The 23,402-nt window shown below is 38.2% G+C and overlaps 1 protein-coding gene across 11 annotated transcripts in view; it reads left to right on the plus strand.

Annotated features, from left to right (window-relative positions):
- Nucleotides 1-23,402, plus strand: part of SLC41A2 (solute carrier family 41 member 2) — a 152,781-nt gene that overhangs the window by 30,199 nt on the left and 99,180 nt on the right. For 5 of the 11 annotated variants that reach the window (XM_081249449.1, XM_081249454.1, XM_081249453.1 and 2 more), the window contains exon 2: nt 13,182-13,906. In XM_081249449.1, the coding sequence (XP_081105575.1) occupies nt 13,352-13,906 (555 nt within the window). In that variant the 5' untranslated portion in view covers nt 13,182-13,351. Of the gene's footprint in view, nt 1-1,759; nt 1,814-3,705; nt 4,283-13,181; nt 13,907-23,402 lie in introns of those variants that run through there. The other 6 variants (XM_081249455.1, XM_081249450.1, XM_081249448.1 and 3 more) reach the window with 6 other exon arrangements.

Here is a 23,402-nt window from a genome sequence, read left to right on the forward strand (position 1 = left end):
GGAGTTTATTAATTAATTAATTTATTTTTGCTGTGTTGGGTCTTCATTTCTGTGCGAGGGCTATCTCTAGTTGTGGCAAGCGGGGGCCACTCTTCATCGCAGTGCGTGGGCCTCTCACTGTCGCGGCCTCTCTTGTTGTGGAGCACAGGCTCCAGACGCGCAGGCTCAGTAGTTGTGGCTCACGGGCCCAGCCGCTCCGCGGCATGTGGGATCCTCCCAGACCAGGGCTCGAACCCGTGTCCCCTGCATTGGCAGGCAGACTCTCGACCACTGCGCCACCAGGGAAGCCCGTGTTTTTAGTTTTTTAAAGGAACCTCCATAGTGTTTTCCATAGTGGCTGCACCAATTTACATTCCCACAAAAAAACACTGTAGGAGGGCTCCCTTTTCTCCACACCCTCTCCAGCCTTTATTATTTGTAGACTTTTTGGTGATGGCCGTTCTGACCAGTGTGAAATGATACCTCATTGTGGTTTTGATTTGCATTTCTCTAATATGTTGTTGAGCATCTTTTCATGTGCCTGTTGGCCATCTGTTAATGTTTTGTGACTTTTAAAGGAACAATGAAATAGTCTTTCTAGGAAAAGTTGTACCTTGTTGTGACTCTTATTTTGTTTGGAGTTATCATTTTGAATTATATGTCATGGCTCATGGGGGAGACACACTGTAGACTTGATGGCAGCCTGGCCCTGCCTTGGAACTTGGTGGCACAGATGCAGTTATTTATTCATGATCATCTAACAATATAAAATATAAATGAAATAATTGCTGTGAATACAGCGGAATGTTAGTTTTCTGGAAGTGTTTAGGATGTATTAATTAAATGAATGTTGCCTTTTAGTTGTGTTCCTACTAGGAAACTGTGGATGGGGAGAAGTAAGAAAGAAGAAATTTTAGAGCCCCTGGGAGTTTCAGAAAGAGGAAATTTTAAGTAGCCATTAAAAATAACTTTGTAGGATACTGATAAGACACTCTTTTTTGATATTTTATGAAATGCAAAAAGCAGGATGCCAAACTGTATGTAATATGAACCAATTTTTGTTTTAAACATAGATATAGAAAAAATATATCAACAATAGAGTTATCATATGCACTAATATATCATCAGTGATTATCTCTGGATGGTGGGTTTCCAGAATAAACAACTTTGTTTGTCCTTGGCCTTTATTTATTTGTTTATTTTGCATTGAACACATATCGCTTCTGTGAAAAATAGAAAAACAATAAAAGAGAACTCTATGCCAGTGGATGTTAGAAGCACCATTTCCAAATGAGCTGGGAAAGAAAGGTAGTCAGGATATTTTTATGAGCAAAGGCCAGTATGTGGCAACTAAGTTGTTTTGGGGTGGTTTTGAGGGTAGTTTTAGTTTGAACTTCAAGTTGGACTTAGAGCCCTTGGGCTCCTTTTTTTTTTTTTTTTTAAACTGGTATTTGAATTAAAAAGTACGCAGCTCTGACCAAAGGGTAGGGGAGAGACTTGATTGCAGACAGTAAAGATACTGAAAGAGTTAGATCATTGTTTCAGTTTGATGCCAAAATAGTTGAGTAACGTAACACTGTGTACCTGTGGTTCACCTAATCTAATAGAGCCTCTTGCTGTGAGTTTGTGCACTTGGCCTGCCTTCACAGCTCTGTGTACCAGGGAGCAGTATTGAGGGAAAGTACAGTTTGGGAACGGGGAAGATCGGTGTCATCTCCCTGGTGGTACCATTGTGAAGGTGTCCCAGCGAGGGAAGGTGATGGTAGGCCACCACCTGAGGAAGACCTCACTCGGTTTGGGAGCTGTCCTGTTCCGTTCCGTCACCTAGTAGAAGGCAGTGTAATTCTATGTGGCCTGCTCAGCAGGGTGTAGCGTGCTGCTTCACCTCAGGGATAGGGGAGGGAGAAGGGCCCCTGGAGGGGGAGAATGGCTCTGAGTAAATATTTGGAATGGTATCACCATGAAAATTATGGGGCACTCTTGGTCTTCAAATGTAGAAGAAAAATGTTAACCTTACACGTGGCAAATCATTTTTCCCTTTTCCTTTTCTTAGAAAGAAGATTTTTACTTTGACACATGGTTATCCATTCTGCACTTTACAATTCTTTAAGATTTTATATTCAGTTTTCACTTTAATTGTACGAAGAATAAAGTGTATATTTTAAGTTGGCCCTAGAAGTGTATTTGCGTTTTAAAAATGGAATTCTCTTTAAGAGTATAAAGATGTATTAATTCTAAAAGTACGAAAGTATACTTTTTGGTGAGTTCTGGGTAATAGTTTGTCTTCATTTGAAATGCTGAACTCCAGTTACCTAGTCTCTAAATTTAGTTATTTCAGATTTATAAGTGCCAGGGAAAACCAGTAAGGAAATGTATTACTTATGTTTTATCCTCATGTACACTACCTTTTACACAAAGGTGTTGAGTCACTTTATAAAAAATAACATTTACAAGAAATATTGGGTTTTAAAAAAGTTATGAAACCAGTACCAGAGAAAATAAAACTAGGAGTGTAACATTAAGATGAATAAATTGATCGTAGATGTGAATTTCAGATGTAGCTGTAAGTTTCCTTGTTGCTGAAGTAAAATAAAAGGGTGGCTCAATCTTCATTAAAGAAAAAGAAAAAGACCAGTTTTCAGTAGCAGGGCTTTCTGTAGCTATAATTTCTAAGTAGTTTCATGTGACTTTATCTAGGGTGATTGATAAGGTGGTGATGTTCTCAGCAGCAGTTTGCAGGAAATTAAGGAATGTCAGTTGCAAGTTAATTGCAAGGGAGTGGTTAAGTAGTTTTTTTGAATAAGGTACATGTAAGAAATGTTTTAAAATGGGAGAAATATACTTTTTTGTTGTTTAAAAGCAGTTTCTCGGTTTCAAAACAGAGTTCTCTGATTTAGCTCCTTTGCTGCCAACTATTCACCGAGTTGCTTCAAACAGTAGTACTAAGTGATATTTCTGGTCATTGTTTACTACCTGTATTATACAACTGTATTGCTATTAATCTAATCAGAATCTAGTTAAATGATTGGGTTTTTTTTCACTTTTCAGTTGATTTGATAGGGGATAAATATAATCAAAGTTCATTCTACCAACTATCAGTCAGTGCACTTGGTAGAATGAACTGTACTTTGTTTATGCAGTACACTTAGTTCTTTGGACACACACTGTATTTATTCTGTCAACATTTTCTCAATAAGCAGAAATGGTTCAACTGCAGATTTTGTTTTAGTTGATTCATTGGCTTGTCTTCGGTGTATCCTTCTTCCAAATAAAGCATTCTTTTTAAAAAATTATTTTTTTAAGTGGGGTTGAGTGTTGTGATTCTGAAAATTAATCAGTTGTCTGGTTCTGGTTTTCTTTGAAACATTATTTGAGATGTATTGAGGATTTATTATACCAAAGATTTATTATACACACTGATTCTTTCTCTGGGCTCAAACAAATTCTTTACAAATGTTTGGCTGTCTTTTAGGCCTATAGAAACTTTAGGATTGATAAATTTTATGATGTTACTCTTTTCTATCAGTGGGCAGTCTTAGAAATGAGTGATTGTTTTATGGAGTCCTTTAGCTTTGGGATATCAGGAGCTGAATCATGCCCATGATTTCTCAAGCTTCTGTGTTTGTTAAAGAATATCAGGACTACCAAATCAAGAAAGCTTGACATCACTACCTGTTACCTAAATGAAACCTGTGTGAGTGCTTGAATTCAGTTTAGTTAGACAGTTTCCAGCTTAAGCCAAAAAGTCAGCATTTTTTTTTTCTAGGAGCTAACTCTATGCATTTCAACCAAAGCAAAAAAAGGAGGGGGGAGGTACGTTGATTCCACTTTGGAGGTGAGCCTTTTAATCGGGGAGGACAGTATTTGTGAGGTAGCAGGGGTTTTTTTGTTTGTTTTTGGTTTTTTTTTTTGCGGTACGCGGGCCTCTCGCTGTTGCGGCCTCTCCTGTCGCGGAGCACAGGCTCCAGACGCGCAGGCTCAGCGGCCATGGTTCACGGGCCCAGCTGCTCCACGGCATGTGGGATCCTCCCGGACCGGGGCACGAACCTGTGTCCCCTGCATCGGCAAGCGGACTCTCAACCACTGCGCCACCAGGGAAGCCCTGAGGTAGCAGTTTTTCTATTTCGGTTTCCAGGTACTTTTCTTGGCTGCCTCACGTTATGTGGGATCTTAGTTCCCAGTTACCCGACCAGGAACTGAACCTGTGCCCCCTGCATTGGAAGTGCGGAGCTGTAACCACTGGGCTGCCTGGGAATTCCCTTCCAAGTACTTTTAAATGACCTGAACAATGATCAAAATTGTGGTATGTGTATTGCTATAACTCAGCTGTTGTTTGGACCAGTTTGAGACTTAACAGCATATGGAGTTTGCAGAATAGTTACTGACTGGACTCATCTTCATTCTTTAGAATTGTTGCCTTGGGATAGTTCCTTTTCCTTCGTTAACTACAGGAAATGAGCAAAAGAGGTCCATACATTTTTTTTTCTAGTTATACATTCTTAACTGGATATCGAATTATACCTCTGGCAAGCAGCAGTAGTACATTTGGAATTCTGGAGATTTCTTTTACAGTGCCATATTGATTTTTAACTTTTGAGGGTCAAGTGATGTATCAGATATCATCGGAGACACAAGATGTCATCTTTGCTGTGTAAGAACTGGCAGTGGGAGACCAAATGGACACCTTTCATTTAAAAAAAAATTTTTTTTAACTGTACCTGAGGAAGGTTGCTAACTGTTTTGGGCATTTAATTTTGACTGTTTTTTTCCTCTCTGTACCCTCAACCCTGCATTAATTTGGGTAGATTTCTTTGAGGTGGTAAGTTTTATTGTGACCTTTTGAACGAGGTGAAAGTTTCTGGACATTAGGAAGAATTTGGCAGAAAGTGTAGAGGTGGGAAAGCTGAATAAAGGAAATTTGATTGAATAGAGGAAGCTTAGAGAAGAGTAAGAGGTAGTAATTTAGCTGACTTAGGAAATCTAGTAGAAGGCAATGCGTCAGTATGAAACAATTAGGAAAAATAAACAATGTAGGCATCCCCGTGGAGAATAGTGAAATCAAAGGGTTAAAAATGAGAAATGGTTTTAGTCATAGCTGTAGGACTATCTCAAATGGGGAAGAGAGTTCTTCAGTGCGATTTAGTAGTCAAGGTCTGTGATCCCCATGAATGGGACTAGGGTGACTTCATGGTTCTGATGCATTCTCAAGGGAGAAGCGTTTGTCAGTGAGGTCATGGCAGGACAGCAGAACGTGGCGTCAAAGTGAACATGAGAAAACCAAAGGGGTGATTAGTTCAGAGCTGTTTGGGATATGTGCTGAGAAGAGTGATTTGTTGGTCAATTCTTCAGGAAAAGGGAGTTTGGGATGAGGAATGGGGAAGCTGAGGAGTTCAGATGTGAGACTGCAATCTAAAAGGCCACTGAGACTTTTAAAAATAGTTTTTGCTTAAATGGAAAGAGCTAATCATTGAAATCAGTGAGGATTTATGTTTACACAAGTTTCATTCTTTTTTTTTTTTTTTTTGCGGTATGCGGGCCTCCCACTGTTGTGGCCTCTCCCGTTGCGGAGCACAGGCTCTGACGCGCAGGCCCAGAGGCCATGGCTCACGGGCCCAGCCGCTCTGCGGCATGTGAGATATACCCGGACCAGGGCACGAACCCATGTCCCCTGCATTGGCAGGCGGACTATCAACCACTGCGCCACCAGGGAAGCCCAAGTTTCATTCTTTAAATGAACGTAGTGGAAGAAAACTGAGCAGCCGTAAAGGCAGCCTGCGGTTTGAGTGCTGTAAAAAGCAAATTAAATAGACATAATCCTTCTGTGTGAACCTGCTATTCAGTTAAACAATTAAGTACTTACTGGATATTATTAAAAACAATGTACCAAAATTTTTTATAAAACAAGAAAATAATTTGTGCAATATAGGCTAAGGTCTAGCTAGTTTTGGCTGGCATGACCACTCTGAAATCTGATTTAACTGACTGCATAACACATCCTGTTTGGTGACTATCTACATCTTCATAACAAACAGAAACAGAAGACATATATTCAGAGGAAATGAAAGAAGCAGAATGGGGACTTCCCTGGTGGCGCAGTGGTTAAGAATCCACCTGCCAATGCAGGGGACACGGGTTGAGCCCTGGGCCGGGAGATCCCACATGCTGCGGAGCAACTAAGCCCGTGCGCCACAACTACTGAGCCTGCGCTCTAGAGCCCGTGAGCCACAACTACTGAGCCCATGTGCCACAACTACTGAAGCCCGCGCGCCTAGAGCCCATACTCCACAAGAGAAGTCACTGCAATGAGAAGCCGACGCACCGCAATGAAGAGTAGCCCCCACTCACCGCAACTAGAGAAAGCCTACGCGCAGCAAAGACCCAATGCAGCCAAAAATAAATAAATAAATTTTAAAAAAAGCAGAATGCACACTTGCAGAGTGGTGAAACTAAGAATACACAGTAACCATAAGCTGCCTTGACTTCTAGGTTATTTTGTGTGTGTGTGTATGTGTGTGATAGTGCTGTGGTTTTATGTGTGCTTATGCAAATGTAAAATACCCCCCCAACAAGTTTTGAGATTTTCGACTAAATGCGATAATCTTTTTGTTGTTGTTATGGGAAGATAACAAAGTGTTAAACTTCCATTTATTGCCTCTCTTAGTAATGAGGCGTGACTTAGGCCTGCTAACTCACAGCTCTGATGAATTTTTCAAGTGTATTATTTAACCTTTGCAATGGAACAGAATGCCTCTTCCAGCACGATAGGCAGATTTTCTCCGAGATACTGATTTAGTAAATCAACACACATAAAATACAATTCTTTTTCTTCTAAAAACAAGTAATTTTAGCATTAATGTTTTTTTGTTTTTGTAACTACAGTTGAATTCATCAGGATTGTTTTGTATTAGTTTGTTTTCCTTTAAGTCAGTGGTTCCCTGACACAGGTCTATAGATTAATGCTAGCCCATGACAAAGCTTTCACAGGGAGCATGAAGTGAGTTCTTGATAAATCTAAATGTGCTCAATGGAAAGGCTTTTAGTCCAAGATTTTGTCCTTTCTGCATTTTTATTTTTAAAGGAAGATCATTTTTAAATTGGTAAAATTTGGGGGGAAATTTGGTTAATGAGATCTGAATGTTTGGAAAACGCTGTTTTCAAACTCTTTAACCATAGACGGAATCCTTATGTGCTCATATATCAGAGAGACTCTCTTAAACTAAACTAGTTGGGAATCTGTGGGTCAGATTCTTCTTTAAAATATTTACTTTTTTGGTTAGCTTTTGTTAGATCATGCTGTGGAGGTAAACAATTCCGAACTCTCAGTGGCTTTCATCAGCAAAGCTTTCTTTCTCGTGTTGCATGTTGCTTGTAGGTTGCTGCAGCTCTGTGTGTTATCTTTGTCCCAGGACCCAGTCTGAAGAAGCAGCACTTCCCTAGGACATGTCATTCCCATGTCAGATGGAAAAGAAGCCATAGGTGAACTATTTCTGTTTGTAGATGTTGCTGCCATCATGAGTCAGATGCCCAAACCTGATGCCAGTGGACGTGAGGCAGTATAATCCTCCCATAGTCCCTGCAGGTAACATGGCAACAGGTGAAGAAAACAATCCTCTTATAGGAGGGGAGCAATAAATGGGAGTAAGAAAATCTGTCACAATATCACTCATGTGACTGAAGCACTCATGTGATGTAATGAAAATGTTTAAAAAACAATAATAAACACGTATCGGGGCTTCCCTGGTGGCGCAGTGGTTGAGAGTCCGCCTGCCGATGCAGGGGACACGGGTTCGTGCCCCGGTCCGGGAAGATCCCACATGCCGCGGAGCGGCTGGGCCCGTGAGCCATGGCCGCTGAGCCTGCGCGTCCGGAGCCTGTGCTCCGCAATGGGAGGGGCCGCAGCGGTGAGAGGCCCGCGTACCGCAAAAAAAAAAAAAATAATAATAATAATAAACACGTATCTACTACCAAGCTTAAAAAATATAACCACTACTTCTGGAGTTCCCTGTGTGCTTTTGTACTACTTCCCCAAATGTAACCATTCTCTTGAAATTGGTGCTTGCTTATCATCCCCTTCTTCATATATTCCATTGTGTGACTCTCCCGCCATTTGTCTTTTTTCTTGAGTTAATTCCAGTTTTGTTGCTAGTGTGAAAATATTGCTAAGGATATTCTTTTATGTGTCTCCTGGTGTACAAAGCAAGAGTTGCTTCAGGGTATGTACTTAGGTGTGGAATTGCTGGAATGTGGGGCATATGCCTCTTCAGTTTTAGTAAATAATACCAAATTGTTTTCCAACATGGTGGTACAGTGTACACTTGCACTAGTGGTGTTGTATGTGTTACCAGTTCTCATGTCTTTGTTCACATTTGAAAGTCTGACAACATGTAATTTTTAGTCTAATGGGTGTAAATCAGATTCTTTTTTGACTGTTCAGGCAAGTGCTTCTCAAACTTCCATGTGTACATAAATCACTTGGAGATGCTATTAAAAGCACAGGTTGTGATTCAGTAGGTTGTGTTATGCTTGGGAGCTGAGATCCTGCATTTCTCATAACCACCCAGGTGATACCAGTGCTGCTGCACTGTGGACCATACTTTGAGTAACAAGGGTTTAAGACACTCAAGTAGACTTGCCCCTGTGTTGGCTCCACATAACACCTAAAGAATCTTTGGAACAAAATTGCTACATAACAGCATCTGATATAGCCGCTCAATCTAGGGTTTTTGAATCATGCCTGATATTTTTATTGACCTTACATGAGCACTATAGATAATACTTTTTTTTCATGTAGCAATTTGGAAAAAAAAAAACCCAAGCCACAATGTTAATCACTGTACTTGTTTTACCTGCTGCAGATGCTTTTTTTTTTTTTCTGGAAACTTCTGTTTTGTGCAAACATTGGCCATTAGCCAATAAAGTAGTGGATTCCTTTTTCCTAGAGATTGCTTGCTTTATAACTTACAAAGAGAATTGAGAATTTAAACCTAACTAACCTAAACTTTTTTTTTTTTTTTTGCGGTACCCGGGCCTCTCACTGTTGTGGCCTCTCCTGTTGCGGAGCACAGGCTCCAGACGCGCAGGCTCAGCGGCCATGGCTCACGGGCCCAGCCACTCCGCGGCGCATGGGATCTTCCCAGACCGGGGAACGAACCCGTGTCCCCTGCATCGGCAGGCAGACTCTCAACCACCGCACCACCAGGGGCCCTAACCTAAACTTTTAAACCTAAACTTTTAAAGACACTGTTTATTTTCGGCTATGTTGGTACTAGATTAAAATAACCTATTAGGTAGCTAAAGAGTAACCCATAAATATCTCCACTGGTATTCTTTAACTTAAAGCACCTAAAACCACGGGAAACTTTGCCCAGTTCTATTCACTTATTTTTTAAATTTTTAGTTGTTTTTACTCATTCATGGACGAATAACAATATAGAGCAACCCAACCAACTTTTTATTTAGTGGTATATGTGTACATTACCTATTTTAAATCAACCACAAAGTATTTTGATTGTAACCATTATTCAATGAGTTTCTAAGTGATTTCTTTAAAGGAAGAAAATTTAAGGAGTCTTTAAGGGAGATAATAGACCTTGTCAATATGCCAGCATTAGAGTAACTGATCACTCATTAACTGGATAAAATGAAGGATAAATAAAAATAAGCACATTTTCCTCAGTGCAAGATGGTGGTATGTGGTCTGTGGCATGCACTGGTAGCAAGGTAATTCCTAGTACTTACAAATTGCATTATTTAAAAAACAGATGTTACGACAGAAACACCACTCAGACTAGCTTAAGCAGTGGAGATTTCTTGGCCCATATAATTGGGAAGAACAGGGATGGAACGGGCTTTAAATAAATGAGATAGACATTCTCATCATGATGTCAGAACCCTCTCATCATCTCCTAGCTCTGATTCTCTGTTTCTGTGGATCCTTTTCTAACATAGATGAGCTTTCCTCCAAGTGTTAGTGGTGGTGGTGGTGGTAGTGGTGGTAGAGGGAGCTTTTTGAGGAGGAAGACAGAGTGACAGCTTCAGAATTATTTCATTGCAAAAGGAGGTGAGAAAACACCCTTCCAGAGGCCTTCCCCTTTGAAGTAGCCCTGTAAGTCATTCACTCTTTGCTCTATCAACTGTTTCCTTCACTGCCTTTACCACAAATTATTTATTTATTTGCTCACCTGATTTTTGTTCCTCCCCACTACAAGGAAAAATCCTTGAAGCAAGAACAGTGCCTCTTTTGTTAATGGGGCAACCTCAGGATCTAGTAGCCATTCAGGAAATAATAAGCCAACAAATATGTGAAATTCCAGGGTAGGACTCAGGTCTGCTCCAGGCACTTGTCATTATGTGGTCTGGATGGGAGGGGACTGTGATCACTAGGCCTACCAGAACCTCATGGAACAGGGCAAGTGTGGTTTTACGTGGGAGATGGAAATACCATGAGCTGAAAAACTGGGGAAACATGCTGAGGAAACAACAATAAAAATGTGTTTTTTTGTTTGTTTGTTTTATGCTCTTTAAGTGTAGTTTACCATTTCACCCAACTGCCCAGTCTTGTATAAGGTTGTTGCAGATCCTGCAGTGCCTGAAGGTGCTTGGCTGAGGGGATGGAGGGGGGCTGAAATCCAGCCGGGGACTCCATTCCTGTGGCTTCCTTTTTCCAGGAGGTACTGTTTTAAATTTACCCAAAGGCTCTATCTGGTCTCTGTACACAGTGGCCGTGTGTACAGAATATCCACCTCTCCATCTAACCTTCTAAAGAAAGAATACTAGGGGCAAAAGTAAAAGCTGGATGTGTCTTTGCATCTGGATCCTGCTGGCCAACTCAGTGCAGACTATGTGCTTAACCAGGTCCTGCAAATACTCTAAGAGAGATGACTTGTTTGGGGAAATTCCTCTTTTTTTAACCTCCTCACTCCATTTTCCTATTTAGTGTTAGCTGGTCAATTTTCCTGAGCATGCTTTTTGAGCTGAATGGTGACTGAATGGTGATATACATACTGTCATCTTCCTTTATTGTTTATCTACATTTCGCTGCATTTCCATTTTGATTATCCTTATAGTTCTGCTTCAAGGGGAAGAAGAAATTGCCTATATCCATCACTGGCCCTTTAGACTTGTCTTAAAGCTTTATCTCTTTGAAGTTTGTTCTGTTTTTTTTTGATTAGAGATCTCTCTGGGGCAGTGAAATGCTCACTACTTAAAAAGAGGTGATAGGCTTCCCTGGTGGCGCAGTGGTTGAGGGTGCGCCTGCCGATGCAGGGGACACGGGTTCGTGCCCCGGTCCGGGAAAATCCCATGTGCCGCGGAGCGGCTGGGCCCGTGAGCCATGGCCACTGGGCCTGCGCATCCAGAGCCTGTGCTTCACAACGGGAGGGGCCACAACAGTGAGAGGCCCGCGTAACGCAAAAAATAAATAAATAAATAAAATAAAAAATAAAAAGAGGTGAATTGGTTGAAGGAACAGAAACCCATTCAATCTGACTCATGTAAGGCTGCTGGGAATCTGATAAGTTCCAGACATACAGCTGAGCCCTTCTTACGTGGGAAGTTCTCAGGCAGCTGTTCTGGCTTTCTTCCTCTTTGTGGACTGCTTGGGCTCTTCTTTGCTTCACTCTGGACATTGTTTCCATTCCTTTGATTTTCTTTAAACACTGCCTTTGTCTGCATACTGATCAGCCTGCAAGTGGCAAAAATGGCAACTAGTACTTAATCTCACTGGATTCTCTGCAGGTCCACAGGATGTCTGTACTGTAATCACTTGGGGAGCTTAAAAAAAAAAAAAAGGTTTATATGCCTCAAACATATTCTGAGTCAGTAGGTCCAGAGTCCTAGAAATCTATATTTTAAGAATATTCCCCAGCAGGAATTCCCAGACCCCTCCATAATCACAAGAGGGAAGAAAGGAAAGTGAGTGAATGATGAAATAGATGAACCAGATCCTAGTATCCACTTGTCCCCAACATAGCCCCTTTTCTTTTTCCCTTTGCCATTCCTTGTTATTGATCTTCCTATCCAAGGAGAGGAGATCGATATTCTAAGAAACTGAAAACAAATATTGAAGAATAGAATGGTTTTCATTAAAAGCAGCAGTATTGTAGCAACAATTCTTAGCCTAGCTTGGTGGGTGGGCAGTCCAGTTAGGCAGTGGGCCATCTATCCCTTATCAAATCAGAGCCAATTTGTTGATCTTGGATGCTCTTACAAATGTAAGACAGGGCTGGGCATTCCTGAGAAACACCTGAGGTCTTAGACCCACCCACCCTAATAACTTTGAAAACCTACGTGGTGGCAGCTGTCCCACCTACCTGGGCAGGTGATGTAGGACCTCACAACTTCAGTGCCTGTCACTCTCAAACCAGCTTACACAATGTGTCTGTGTCTTTAGTTCAGGATCTTTAGAGAGAATCTTGTCCATAACCGGCCAATCAGGAGCATACTCTGGGATTAAGGGTCAGAGCTGACTTTGAGAAGGGCAATAAGTAATAAGTGCATTGCAAGCTTTCTTTTGGTTGGCTTGCAAAATAGGATTAAGTGAATATTTGTAATCCCTTTTCATTTTGGTTATTTCTTAGGTAACAGAGGGATTATATTCCTAAATCAACTATAATGAATTTTTTGTATGTCAGAAACTACAAATATGACATCAGCCTAATTTTACATGTGAAGTAAATGCCATGTACACTATTTAGGATATTTATCAAATAATTTCATGGCAAACATTATCATCGTTTCTTCATATTTTAATAACAAAATGTATATTATATTAAGTTGTAAATAAAGTAACACGGATTATTATTTAATATGTTTAAAATATAATGTCATATACTTTACCTTTGTTGTGCCTGCATATGTAAAGGGTTGTAGCAATTTGATTCTGAGACCTCAGTATAAGTAATGGAAGCCATTACTTTATTTAATAACTTTGTCTATTGTAGAATTTCAGAGACATTTGAAGACTTTACATGGGTATTAATTACATAAAGTATGCAAAGATAAGCATTTTTAACCAAGATAGAACACACAAAAAAGCTGTATACTACATTTCTGTGTACAAAGCAGTTATGTGTTAAGCCCAAAGGGTATAATGTCAGTACATGAGGGTTGGTTTAAGAACATGTGTTATTTTATACCTTTAATTATGAAGTATCAAAATAGTTAATCTCATTTTTAAAAATTGTTTTATTTTATTTTTCCAGATCCAATCCCTCTGTGGAATTTCTAAACATCTTCTGTTAGTGAAAACGTTGTTTTCTACACAATGAAGTCAACATCTTAATTTAAACCAGCATTCATGTGGTTCTGATTCATCTGCTATGGTTCATGAAGCTTGAGATCTAAGGCGTACAGGGTCTTTTGCGATGACAATATGACTAATAGTAAAGGAAGATCTATTACTAACAGAACAAGTGGTGGTCCAAGTAGTGGAGGAGGTTTTGTAGACTGGACTTTAAGTTTAAATACAATTCAATCTGATAAGTTTTTAAACTTACTGTTGAGTATGGTTCCGGTAATTTACCAGAAAAACCAGGAAGACAGGCACAAAAAAGGAAACAGCATTTGGCAAGATGGGTTATCAACTGCAGCACAAACTTTTAGTAATAGATCTGAACAACACATGGAATATCACAGTTTCTCAGAGCCATCTTTTCATGGCAACAGTGGGCACACGCCATCAAGCTGTAGCCAAAAGTATGATGACTACACCAACTACAATTATTGTGATGGAAGGGAGGCTTCAGAAACTACGGCCATGTTACAAGATGAAGATGTATCTAGAGATGGTGATGAAGATGTCATTGTGGAAGCAAACCAGAAATTACCAAAGGAGTCCAGTGGTGTCATGGCACTGCAAATACTTGTGCCATTTTTGTTAGCTGGCTTTGGAACAGTCTCAGCTGGCATGGTTTTGGATATAGTCCAGGTGAGTTTTCATCTTTGTTTAACTTCACTGTCTTTGTTGTTTAAAGTGCTTTGTGTTGGTTGCTAATCTCAAACATTATATTTAGATTTAATTTATCCCTTAGTTAAAATGAACTGATGCTGACTTTGGTGAAGAATCTGCTACTTCTGTTTTTTTGTTTGTTTTCCTTTAGAAGTTCTAAGAGAATTGTCTCATTCTGACCATAAAGTAACTTTTCATAAAATATTAAATAGTAAAGTAATCCCAAATTGGGTAAATCAGCTAAATGAATAACTCAATAAATGTTATATTTAAATACATCCTTATTTTAAAAATAAAAATTAATATATGCTCATTAAAATGAATTCAGACAATGCAGAGGATTAAATAAAAGATAAGTCTTTCCTATTCCTCATCTCCAAACCAAAACTCTCTTCACCTCCAGAGGTTACCATTGTTAAGAGTTTGCTGTATATACTTGCAGACTTTTTTCTATGCTTATATACATGCATATGTGCAGAGTCTTTTTTCAAAAATAAAAATGAAATGCTAGGGCTTCCCTGGTGGCGCAGTGGTTGAGAGTCCGCCTGCCTGATGCAGGGGACACCGGTTCATGCCCCGGTCTGGGAAGATCCCACATGCCGCAGAGCGGCTGGGCCCGTGAGCCATGGCCACTGAGCCTGCGCATCCGGAGCCTGTGCTCTGCAACGGGAGAGGCCGCAACAGTGAGAGGCCCACGTACCACCAAAAAAAAAAAAAAAAAAAAAAAAAAAATGCTATATATATTTTTCTGCAGTTTATTTGCATTGCTTATTAGTGTATCTTGGACATCTTTCCAAATTAGTAACAAAGATATTCAGCATTTTAAAAAGAGTGCTTGATATTTCCATTGTATATATATACCAAAATTTACTTATTCATTCTCCCATGCTGGTGCTATAACAAATATCCTTATAAATTTATCTTTATACACTCATACTAATTTTTTCATAGGATAGATTTTAAAAATGGGATTGCTGGGTATTAGGGCAGCTAATTAGGGTAGCTGTGTTTAAAATTTTATAGGTATTGTCAAATTGCCTTTCAAAAAGTTTGTACCAATTTGTAGTCCTGCCATCAGTATATAAGTACTTTTATCTATCCATACCCTTATCAACATTGGATATTCTTGATCTTTTTCATTTTTGCCAATTGATAGGAAAATGTTATCATATTTTAATTAACATTCTTTAATTATTATTAATGCCTTAGGATCTTTTCATGTGTTTAATGGCCATTCTTACCTTTTCTATGAATATTACTTATATACTGTTTTGTATCTTTTATCCATTTAAAAAATGGGTACATTACTTATTGACTTGTAGGAGTTCTTAATGTAGTATTATATAAAATTACAAAATTACCTATTATATAATTACCTTTCTAAAGCAGTAAATTGTTAAAAGGTGGCATTCTGTTACTATCAGTTTTCATTCATCAGTCAGAGAAAGCTTGGCTCTGGAAAAGGGTTAGAAACATTATCCTCATGTGCCTTTGTCTTTCATTGTTTGCTCCCTAAAAGAAACCTCAGGTTATCTGTGACTCTAAGACACTTTTAAACAGATAACATTTTTATCTAAATGGAAAACGTACATAAATAGAAACATAATTTTTCCACCATCAGATGGAGAAAAGATATGAAAAGATATACTGTGTTAAGTATATTGAATTTTTGAATAGACTGTAATACTCTAGGGAGACCAAACCTATCTGTCCACTTGAAATATAATTGTTTCAAATTATTACCATAGTATCATAGCTGCTAAAATGAATATGCTGTTTTGGGTTGACTTTTTTTTTCTTCATATACCAGTTATTCTGAAGAAACACTCAACATTTAGCTATAGGATGATAACATCTATAGGAAAAATATGTTAGAGTATAGACTGTTAAGCAGAATATTTACGTAGTTCATTATGTACCTTCCTCTGGTGCATGTTCACTTATTTCTTGATGCTATTTGAGAGAAGAACACATGTGTAATTGGGAAAAGTTCCTTTTATGATTTTATGAACTTTAATACTGCTAGCCCTAAGGACTTTATAGTGTTAAACTTCAGTGTTAAAAGTCATAAAGACATAATGTAAATGTTTTGAAAGATTTCATTTGAATGAGGTTTTTAAAACTTTTAAATTGTGAAATTTAAAACATACAGGGTGAAAACAAACAGCTCAGTGAAAACAAAAACATACAGCTCAGTGAATTTTCATGACATGAACAACCAGATAACCATCACCTGGGTCAAGAAATAGACTCTTACCTATACTTCATTAGTCTTCATTAGTGCTCCCTTCCAATAGCTTCCTTTTTTTCTCCATCACCAAAGATAATCAAGTCTGATTTTTTTTAAATAATCTGATTTTTATAAGAACTTTTTTGTCTTTATAAGCATGTATTATTAAGCACCACTGCTTGGTTTTACTTAATTCTTTTCAAAAATTATCCAGTGGAAGTATAGAGTATGTATTCTTTTATGTTTGGGTTTTTTTGGTCAACATTACCTAAGTTTTAGGAAACTGTTGTTCATTTATTTTTATTGCTGTGTTGTAATCCAGTGTATAAATACATCACAATTTATCCATTCTACTATTTTTTTAAAATCCATTCTACTATTTTTTTAATCCATTCTACTGTTGATGGACATTGGGCCTAATGGTGTTTCCAGGCTCTTGCTGTACATGTGCATGCATTTCTCTTGGGTATATATATAGAAATGGAATCTCTAGGTCTTAGAATATGCAGATATTTAAATGTAGCATTTGTCAAATGGTTTTCCAAAGTGGCTGTACCAATTTACAGACTAATACAGCAGTATATGAGAGGTCTAGTGCTCTATATTATTATTTATACAAGGTATTAGAAGTCTTTTTAATTTTAGAAATTCTGGCATATGTGGGGTGGCATCTCATGGAGGTTTTAATTGGGATATTCCTGATGACTAATGATGTTTACTGACCATTTGGATATCATTGGTGAAGTTTCTTTGCCCATTTTCTTATTTGATTGTTTATCTTTGTCTTATTGATTTATAGGAGTTATTTGCATATTCTGGATGTAAGCCTTTTAGTTATATGTATCACAAAATTTTTTTCCCCTCTGTGGCCTGCTTTTTTACTCTCTCAGTTATGTGTTTGGATGAGCAGAAGTTCTTAATTTTTATACAGTCCCCTTTTCCCTACTTTTCTATGGTCTGTGCTTTTTGTCTCCTGTTTAAGAAATCTTTCCATACCCTCTGAATTAAGATATTCTCTAATAATAGCTCCTTGAAGCTTTGTTTTGCCTTTTACATTTAGATCATTCCCTACCGGGAGTCGGTTTTTGTACAGAGTGTGAGTTAGAGGTTATATTTTTTCCTTTTCACATGGATTTCCAATTGTCTCTGCACTGTTATATAACCAAAATATTTGTTATAAATATAAATATTTGGCCATTTATGTGTAGGTCAATTTCTGGGCTCTCAATTCTGTTCCTTTGGTGTATTTATGTCTCTTGTCGTGAATGCCACACCATCATCATTACTCTAGTTTATAAATCTTGATATCTAGTAGAGAACGTTCTCTCTTTATTCTTCCTGAAGAATGCTTTGGTTATTCTTTTCCCTTTGCATTTCTATGTATGTTTTAGTATAAAAGCTTGTCAGTTTTCAAAAAAAGTAGTAGCGATTGTGATTCAGATATAATAAGGGGGAGAATTGACTCTACATTGTTTAGTCTTCCAACACAGGTACATGGAATAATAGCCTCAATTTATTTAGGTCATCTTTAATTCCCCTCATTGATGTTTTACAGTTTCTGAACACAGGTCTTTTACATTTTTAGTTGGGTTCGTTCTAGTTATTTTGCTTCATATATCCCAGACTCAGAACTAAAGAAGCCGGCAACCAAGAAATGCCAACAAGGGCAGACAAAACAAAACAAAACCAACAAAAGCCTGCTCTTTGTAGCTGAAGGACTAGGAAAGGGACACCCTAGCAAGACAAAACAGTTTTAGACAATAACTGTTCTACTCTAGCCAAACACTACAGAAAAAACCGTGGCCTCACCCACATCCACATCAGCAAAGGCCCAGCAGGGAGCCTGGAGGGCATTCTGCTAAGTGAAATAAGCCAGACAGAGAAAGACAAATATTGCATTGTATCACTTACATGTGGAATCTTAAAAAAAAAAAAAGTCAGACTCAGAAAAACAGAGTAGAATGGTGGTTGCCAGGGCCTGAGGGGGTGAGGGAAATGGGGAGAAGTTGGTGAAAGGGTACAAACTTTCAGTTACAAGGTAAGTATGCTCTGAGAATCTAATGTACGGCATGGTGACTGTAGTTGATAATACTGTATTGTATACTCGATATTTGCTAAGAGAGTAAATCTTAAGTATTCTCACCAAAAAAAAAAAAAAAAGTAACTCTGTGAGGTGATAGATATGTTAATTAACTTGTTGGTGGAATTCCTTTCATAATGTATATGTATATCAGGTCATCATACTGTACCCTTAAAATATATTACAATTCTATTTTTCAATTATACCTCAGTAAAGCTTAGAAAAAATGAGCAAAATATACCGAAAGCAAGAAGAAGAAAGGAAATAATAAATATAAAAGCAAAAATCAATGAAACTGAAAGCAGGAAAACAGTAGAAAAAAGTCAGTGGAACTAACTTCTGGTTCTTTGAAAAGATCAATAAATCTGACAATTTGTAGCAAGACTGACAATGAAAAATAAAAGAGAGAAGACATAAATTACCAAGATCAGAATGAAATAGGGGATATCACTACAGATCCTGTAGACATCAAAAGGATAGTAAAGAAGTACTACAAACAACTCTGCACATGTAAATTTTACAACTTAAAGTGGGCCACTTCCTCAAAAAACACAATTACCACAATCCACCTGAAATGAAGTGGATAATTTGAATAGCTCTATACTTATTAAGGAAATTGAATTCATAATTTTAAAAACTCCCAAAAAAGAAATCTTCAGACACAGATAGTTTCACCTGAAAATTCTACCAAATGTTTAAAGCAGAGTTAACACTAATTCTACACAAGCTTTTCTGGAAAATAGAAGAGGAGGGAACACTTACTAATTCATTTTAAGAAGCTGGTATTACCCAGATACCAAACCAAAGACAATGCAAAAAACAAACCAAAAAAACTACAGACCAATACTTCTTCTGAATATAGACCAAAAAAATCCTTAACAAACATTGGCAAGTAGAATTTAGCAACGTATAAAATGAATTATACACCATGAAAAATGAGTTTTATTCCAGGGATGCAAGTCTTGTGCACTATTTGAAAATCAATATAATTCACCATATTAACAGGCTAAAGAAAAAAATCACATGACCACATCAAAGGATACAGAAAAAGCATTTGACAAAATTCAACACCCATTCATGATTTTAAAAAGTCAATTAATAGGAATGGAGTGGAACTTCCTCAACATTATACTTAATTTAATGATGAAATACCAAATGTGGTTTTCCCCTAAGATCAGGTTCAAGGCAAGGATGTCCACACTCATTACCTTTATTCAACATAGTGCAATAAGTCAAGAAAAGGAAATAAAAGACATACAGATTGGAAAGGATGAAATAAAACTGTTCCTATTTGCAGATGACATGATTGTCTACTTAGAAAATCCCAAGGAATCTACCAAAACAAAAACAAAAACAAAAAACAACTCCAAGAACTGATAAATGAGTTCAGTAAGGCCCAAGATACACAATACATACAAAAAATAAATTTTATTTCTAGCAATGAGTATGTGGACATTGAAATTAAAAATACAATAACATTTACTCAAAAAACAAACACCTAGATGTAAATCTTAGAAAACACATACAGGATTTCTATGCTGAAAGCTACAAAACACTGATGAAAGTAATCAAGGAAGATCTAAATAAATGGAGAGACTTGCCATATTCATGGCTTAGAAGACTCAACGTAATAAAGATGTCAGTTCTCCCCAAACTGATATACATGTTTAACAGAACTTTAAAAATCTCCACAAGATTTTTTAATAGAATAAATAATATGTATATGCAAAGAGAAAGAAAATAGAATTTTCTTTTTAAAAATCAAAACAAAGTGGGAAGGATCAGTCTGCTTGATTCCAAGCTTATTAAAATGACCACAGTAATCAAGACTGTGGTATTTGGTGGAGGGATAGACACGCTTAAACTTGACACCAAAAGCGTGATCCATAAAATGAAAAATGGATAAATTGGACTTTATCAAATAAAAATTTTGTTCTGTGAATGACCTTGTTGAAAGGATGAAAAGCCAAGTTATAGAGAGAAAGAAATTATTTGCAAACCACACATCTGGCAAAAGGCTAGAATAAATAACTCTCAAAAACTCAACATTTTAACAAAAACAGCCCAGTTAGAAAATAGGCCAAAAAAAAAAAAAAAAAAGCATAGAGACCTTTCACAGAAGAATATGTACAGATGGCAAATAAACTTGAAAAGATATTTAGTATCTTTAGCCATTAGAGGAACGCAAATGAAAACCACAATGAAATACCACTGTGTACCTATCAGAATGATTATAATAAAAAATAGTGGTAGTATCAAATGCTACTGAGCATGTAGAGAAATGGTATCACTCATATATTGCTGTTGGGAATTTAAAATGACAGAGCCGCTCTGGAAAACACTTTCACAGTTTCTTTAAAAAAAATAGGGGCTTCCCTGGTGGCGCAGTGGTTGAGAGTCCGCCTGCCGATGCAGGGGACACGGGTTCGTGCCCCGGTCTGGGAGGATCCCACATGCCGCGGAGCGGCTGGGCCCGTGAGCCATGGCTGTTGAGCCTGTGCGTCCGGAGCCTGTGCTCCGCAACGGGAGAGGCCACAACAGTGAGAGGCCCATGTAACGCAAAAAAAAAAAAAAAAATAAAACCTAAACATTAACTATCATACAACCTAGGTATTGCATTCCTGGGCATTTATTCCAGAGAATGAAGACTTATGCTAACACAACTCCTATACGTGAATGTTTACAGCAGCCTTATTCATAATAGCCCAGAACTGGGATACACCCCAGAAGTCCTTCAAAAGTCAAATGGTTTAACAAACTCTGGTAAATCCATATGATGGAATGCTACTCAGCAACAAAAAGGAATGAACTGTTGACACATGCAACAATCTAGATGAATCTCCAGAGAATTATGCTGAGTGAAAAAAGCAAATCTCAAAAGGTTATACATATTATATTCATTTATAAAACTTCTTGAATCAACATTTTATGGAAATGGAGAACAGATTCGCAGTTGCCAGGGATTAAGAAGGGGCTGGGAGTGGAGAAAAGTAGACGTGGCTATAAAAGGGCAACAGGAGGAATCCTTGTGGTGATGGAAATGTTCTGTATCTCGACTATATCAATATCAATATCCTGGTTGTGAGATTGTCCTAGAGTTTTGCGAGATATTAGCATTGGGGGAAACTGGATAAAGGATACATAGGATCTCTCTATTATTTTTAATAACCACAAGTGAATGTATAATTATTTCAAAAAGTTTAATGAAAAACATTATGTATCTGGTAAAGCATATTTAAGCTGTATGAAACAATATATAATGGAGAAAGAAGTCTCCTTTTTTTTTAACATCTTTACTGGAGTATAATTGCTTTACAATGGTGTGTTAGTTTCTGCTTTATAACAAAGTGAATCAGTTATACATATACATATGTTCCCATATCTCTTCCCTCTTGCATCTCCCTCCTTCCCACTCTCCCTATCCCACCCCTCAAGGTGGTCACAAAGAACCGAGCTGATCTCCCTGTGCTATGTGGCTGCTTCCCACTAGCTATCTATTTTACGTTTGGTAGTGTATATATACCCATGCCACTCTCTCACTTTGTCACAGCTTACCCTTCCCCCTCCCCTTATCCTCAAGTCCATTCTCTAGTAGGTCTGTGTCTTTATTCCCATCCTGCCCCTATGTTCTTCATGACCTTTTTTTTCTTTTCTTAGAGTCGATATATATGTGTTAGCATACGGTATTTGTTTTTCTCTTTCTGACTGACTTCACTCTGTATGACAGACTCTAGGTCCATCCACCTCACTACAAATAACTCAATTTCGTTTCTTTTTATGGCTGAGTAATATTCCATTGTATACATGTGCCACATCTTCTTTATCCATTCATCTGTTGATGGACACTTACGTTGCTTCCATGTCCTGGCTACTGTAAATAGAGCTGCAATGAACATTTTGGTACATGACTGTTTTTGAATTATGGTTTTCTCAGGGTATATGCCCAGTAGTGGGATTGCTGTGTCATATGGTAGTTCTATTTTTAGTTTTTTAGGGAACCTCCATACTGTTCTCCATAGTAGCTGTATCAATTTACATTCCCACCAACACTGCAAGAGGGTTCCCTTTTCTCCCCACCCTCTCCAGCATTTATTGTTTGTTGATTTTTTGATGATGGCCATTCTGACCGGTGTGAGATGATATCTCATTGTAGGGTTTTGTTGTTGTTGTTGTTGTTGTTGTTGTTTTGCTGTATGCGGGCCTCTCACTGTTGTGGCTTCTCCCGTTGCGGAGCACAGGCTCCGGACACACAGGCTCCGGACGCACAGGCTCAGCAGCCATGGCTCATGGGCCTAGCCACTCCACGGCATGTGGGATCTTCCTGGATCAGGACACGAACCCATGTCCCCTGCATCGGCAGGCGGACTCTCAACCACTGTGCCACCAGGGAAGCCCCTCACTGTAGTTTTGATTTGCATTTCTCTAATGGTTAGTGATGTTGAGCATCCTTTCATGTGTTTGTTGGCAATCTGTATATCTTCTTTGGAGAAATGTCTATTTAGGTCTTCTGCCCATTTTTGGATTGGGTTGTTTGTTTTTTTGATATTGAACTGCATGAGCTGCTTGTAAATTTTGGAGATTAATCCATTGTCAGTTGCTTCATTTGCAAATATCTTCTCCCATTCTGAGGGTTGTCTTTGGTCTTGTTTATGGTTTCCTTTGCTGTGCAAAAGCTTTTAAGTTTCATTAGGTCCCATTTGTTTATTTTTGTTTTTATTTCCATTTCTCTGGGAGGTGGATCAAAAGGATCTTGCTATGATTTATGTCATTGAGTGTTCTGCCTATGTTTCCCTCTAAGAGTTTGATAGTGTCTGGCCTTACATTTAGGTCTTTAATCATTTTGAGTTTATTTTTGTGTATGGTGTCAGGAAGTGTTCTAATTTCATATTTTTACATGTACCTCTCCAGTTTTCCCAGCACCACTTATTGAAGAGGCTGTCTTTTCTCCATTGTGTATTCTTGCCTCCTTTATCAAATATAAGGTGACCATATATGCGTGGGTTTATCTCTGGGCTTTCTATCCTGTTCCATTGATCTATATTTCTGTGTTTGTGCCAGTACCACACTGTCTTGATTACTGTAGCTTTGTGGTATAGTCTGAAGTCCGGGAGCCTGATTCCTCCAGCTCCGTTTTTCTTTCTCAAGATTGCTTTGGCTATTCGGGG

Source organism: Mesoplodon bidens, assembly GCF_964165515.1.
Source record: "Mesoplodon bidens genome assembly, chromosome: 11".
NCBI classification, from domain to species: Eukaryota; Metazoa; Chordata; class Mammalia; order Artiodactyla; family Ziphiidae; genus Mesoplodon; species Mesoplodon bidens.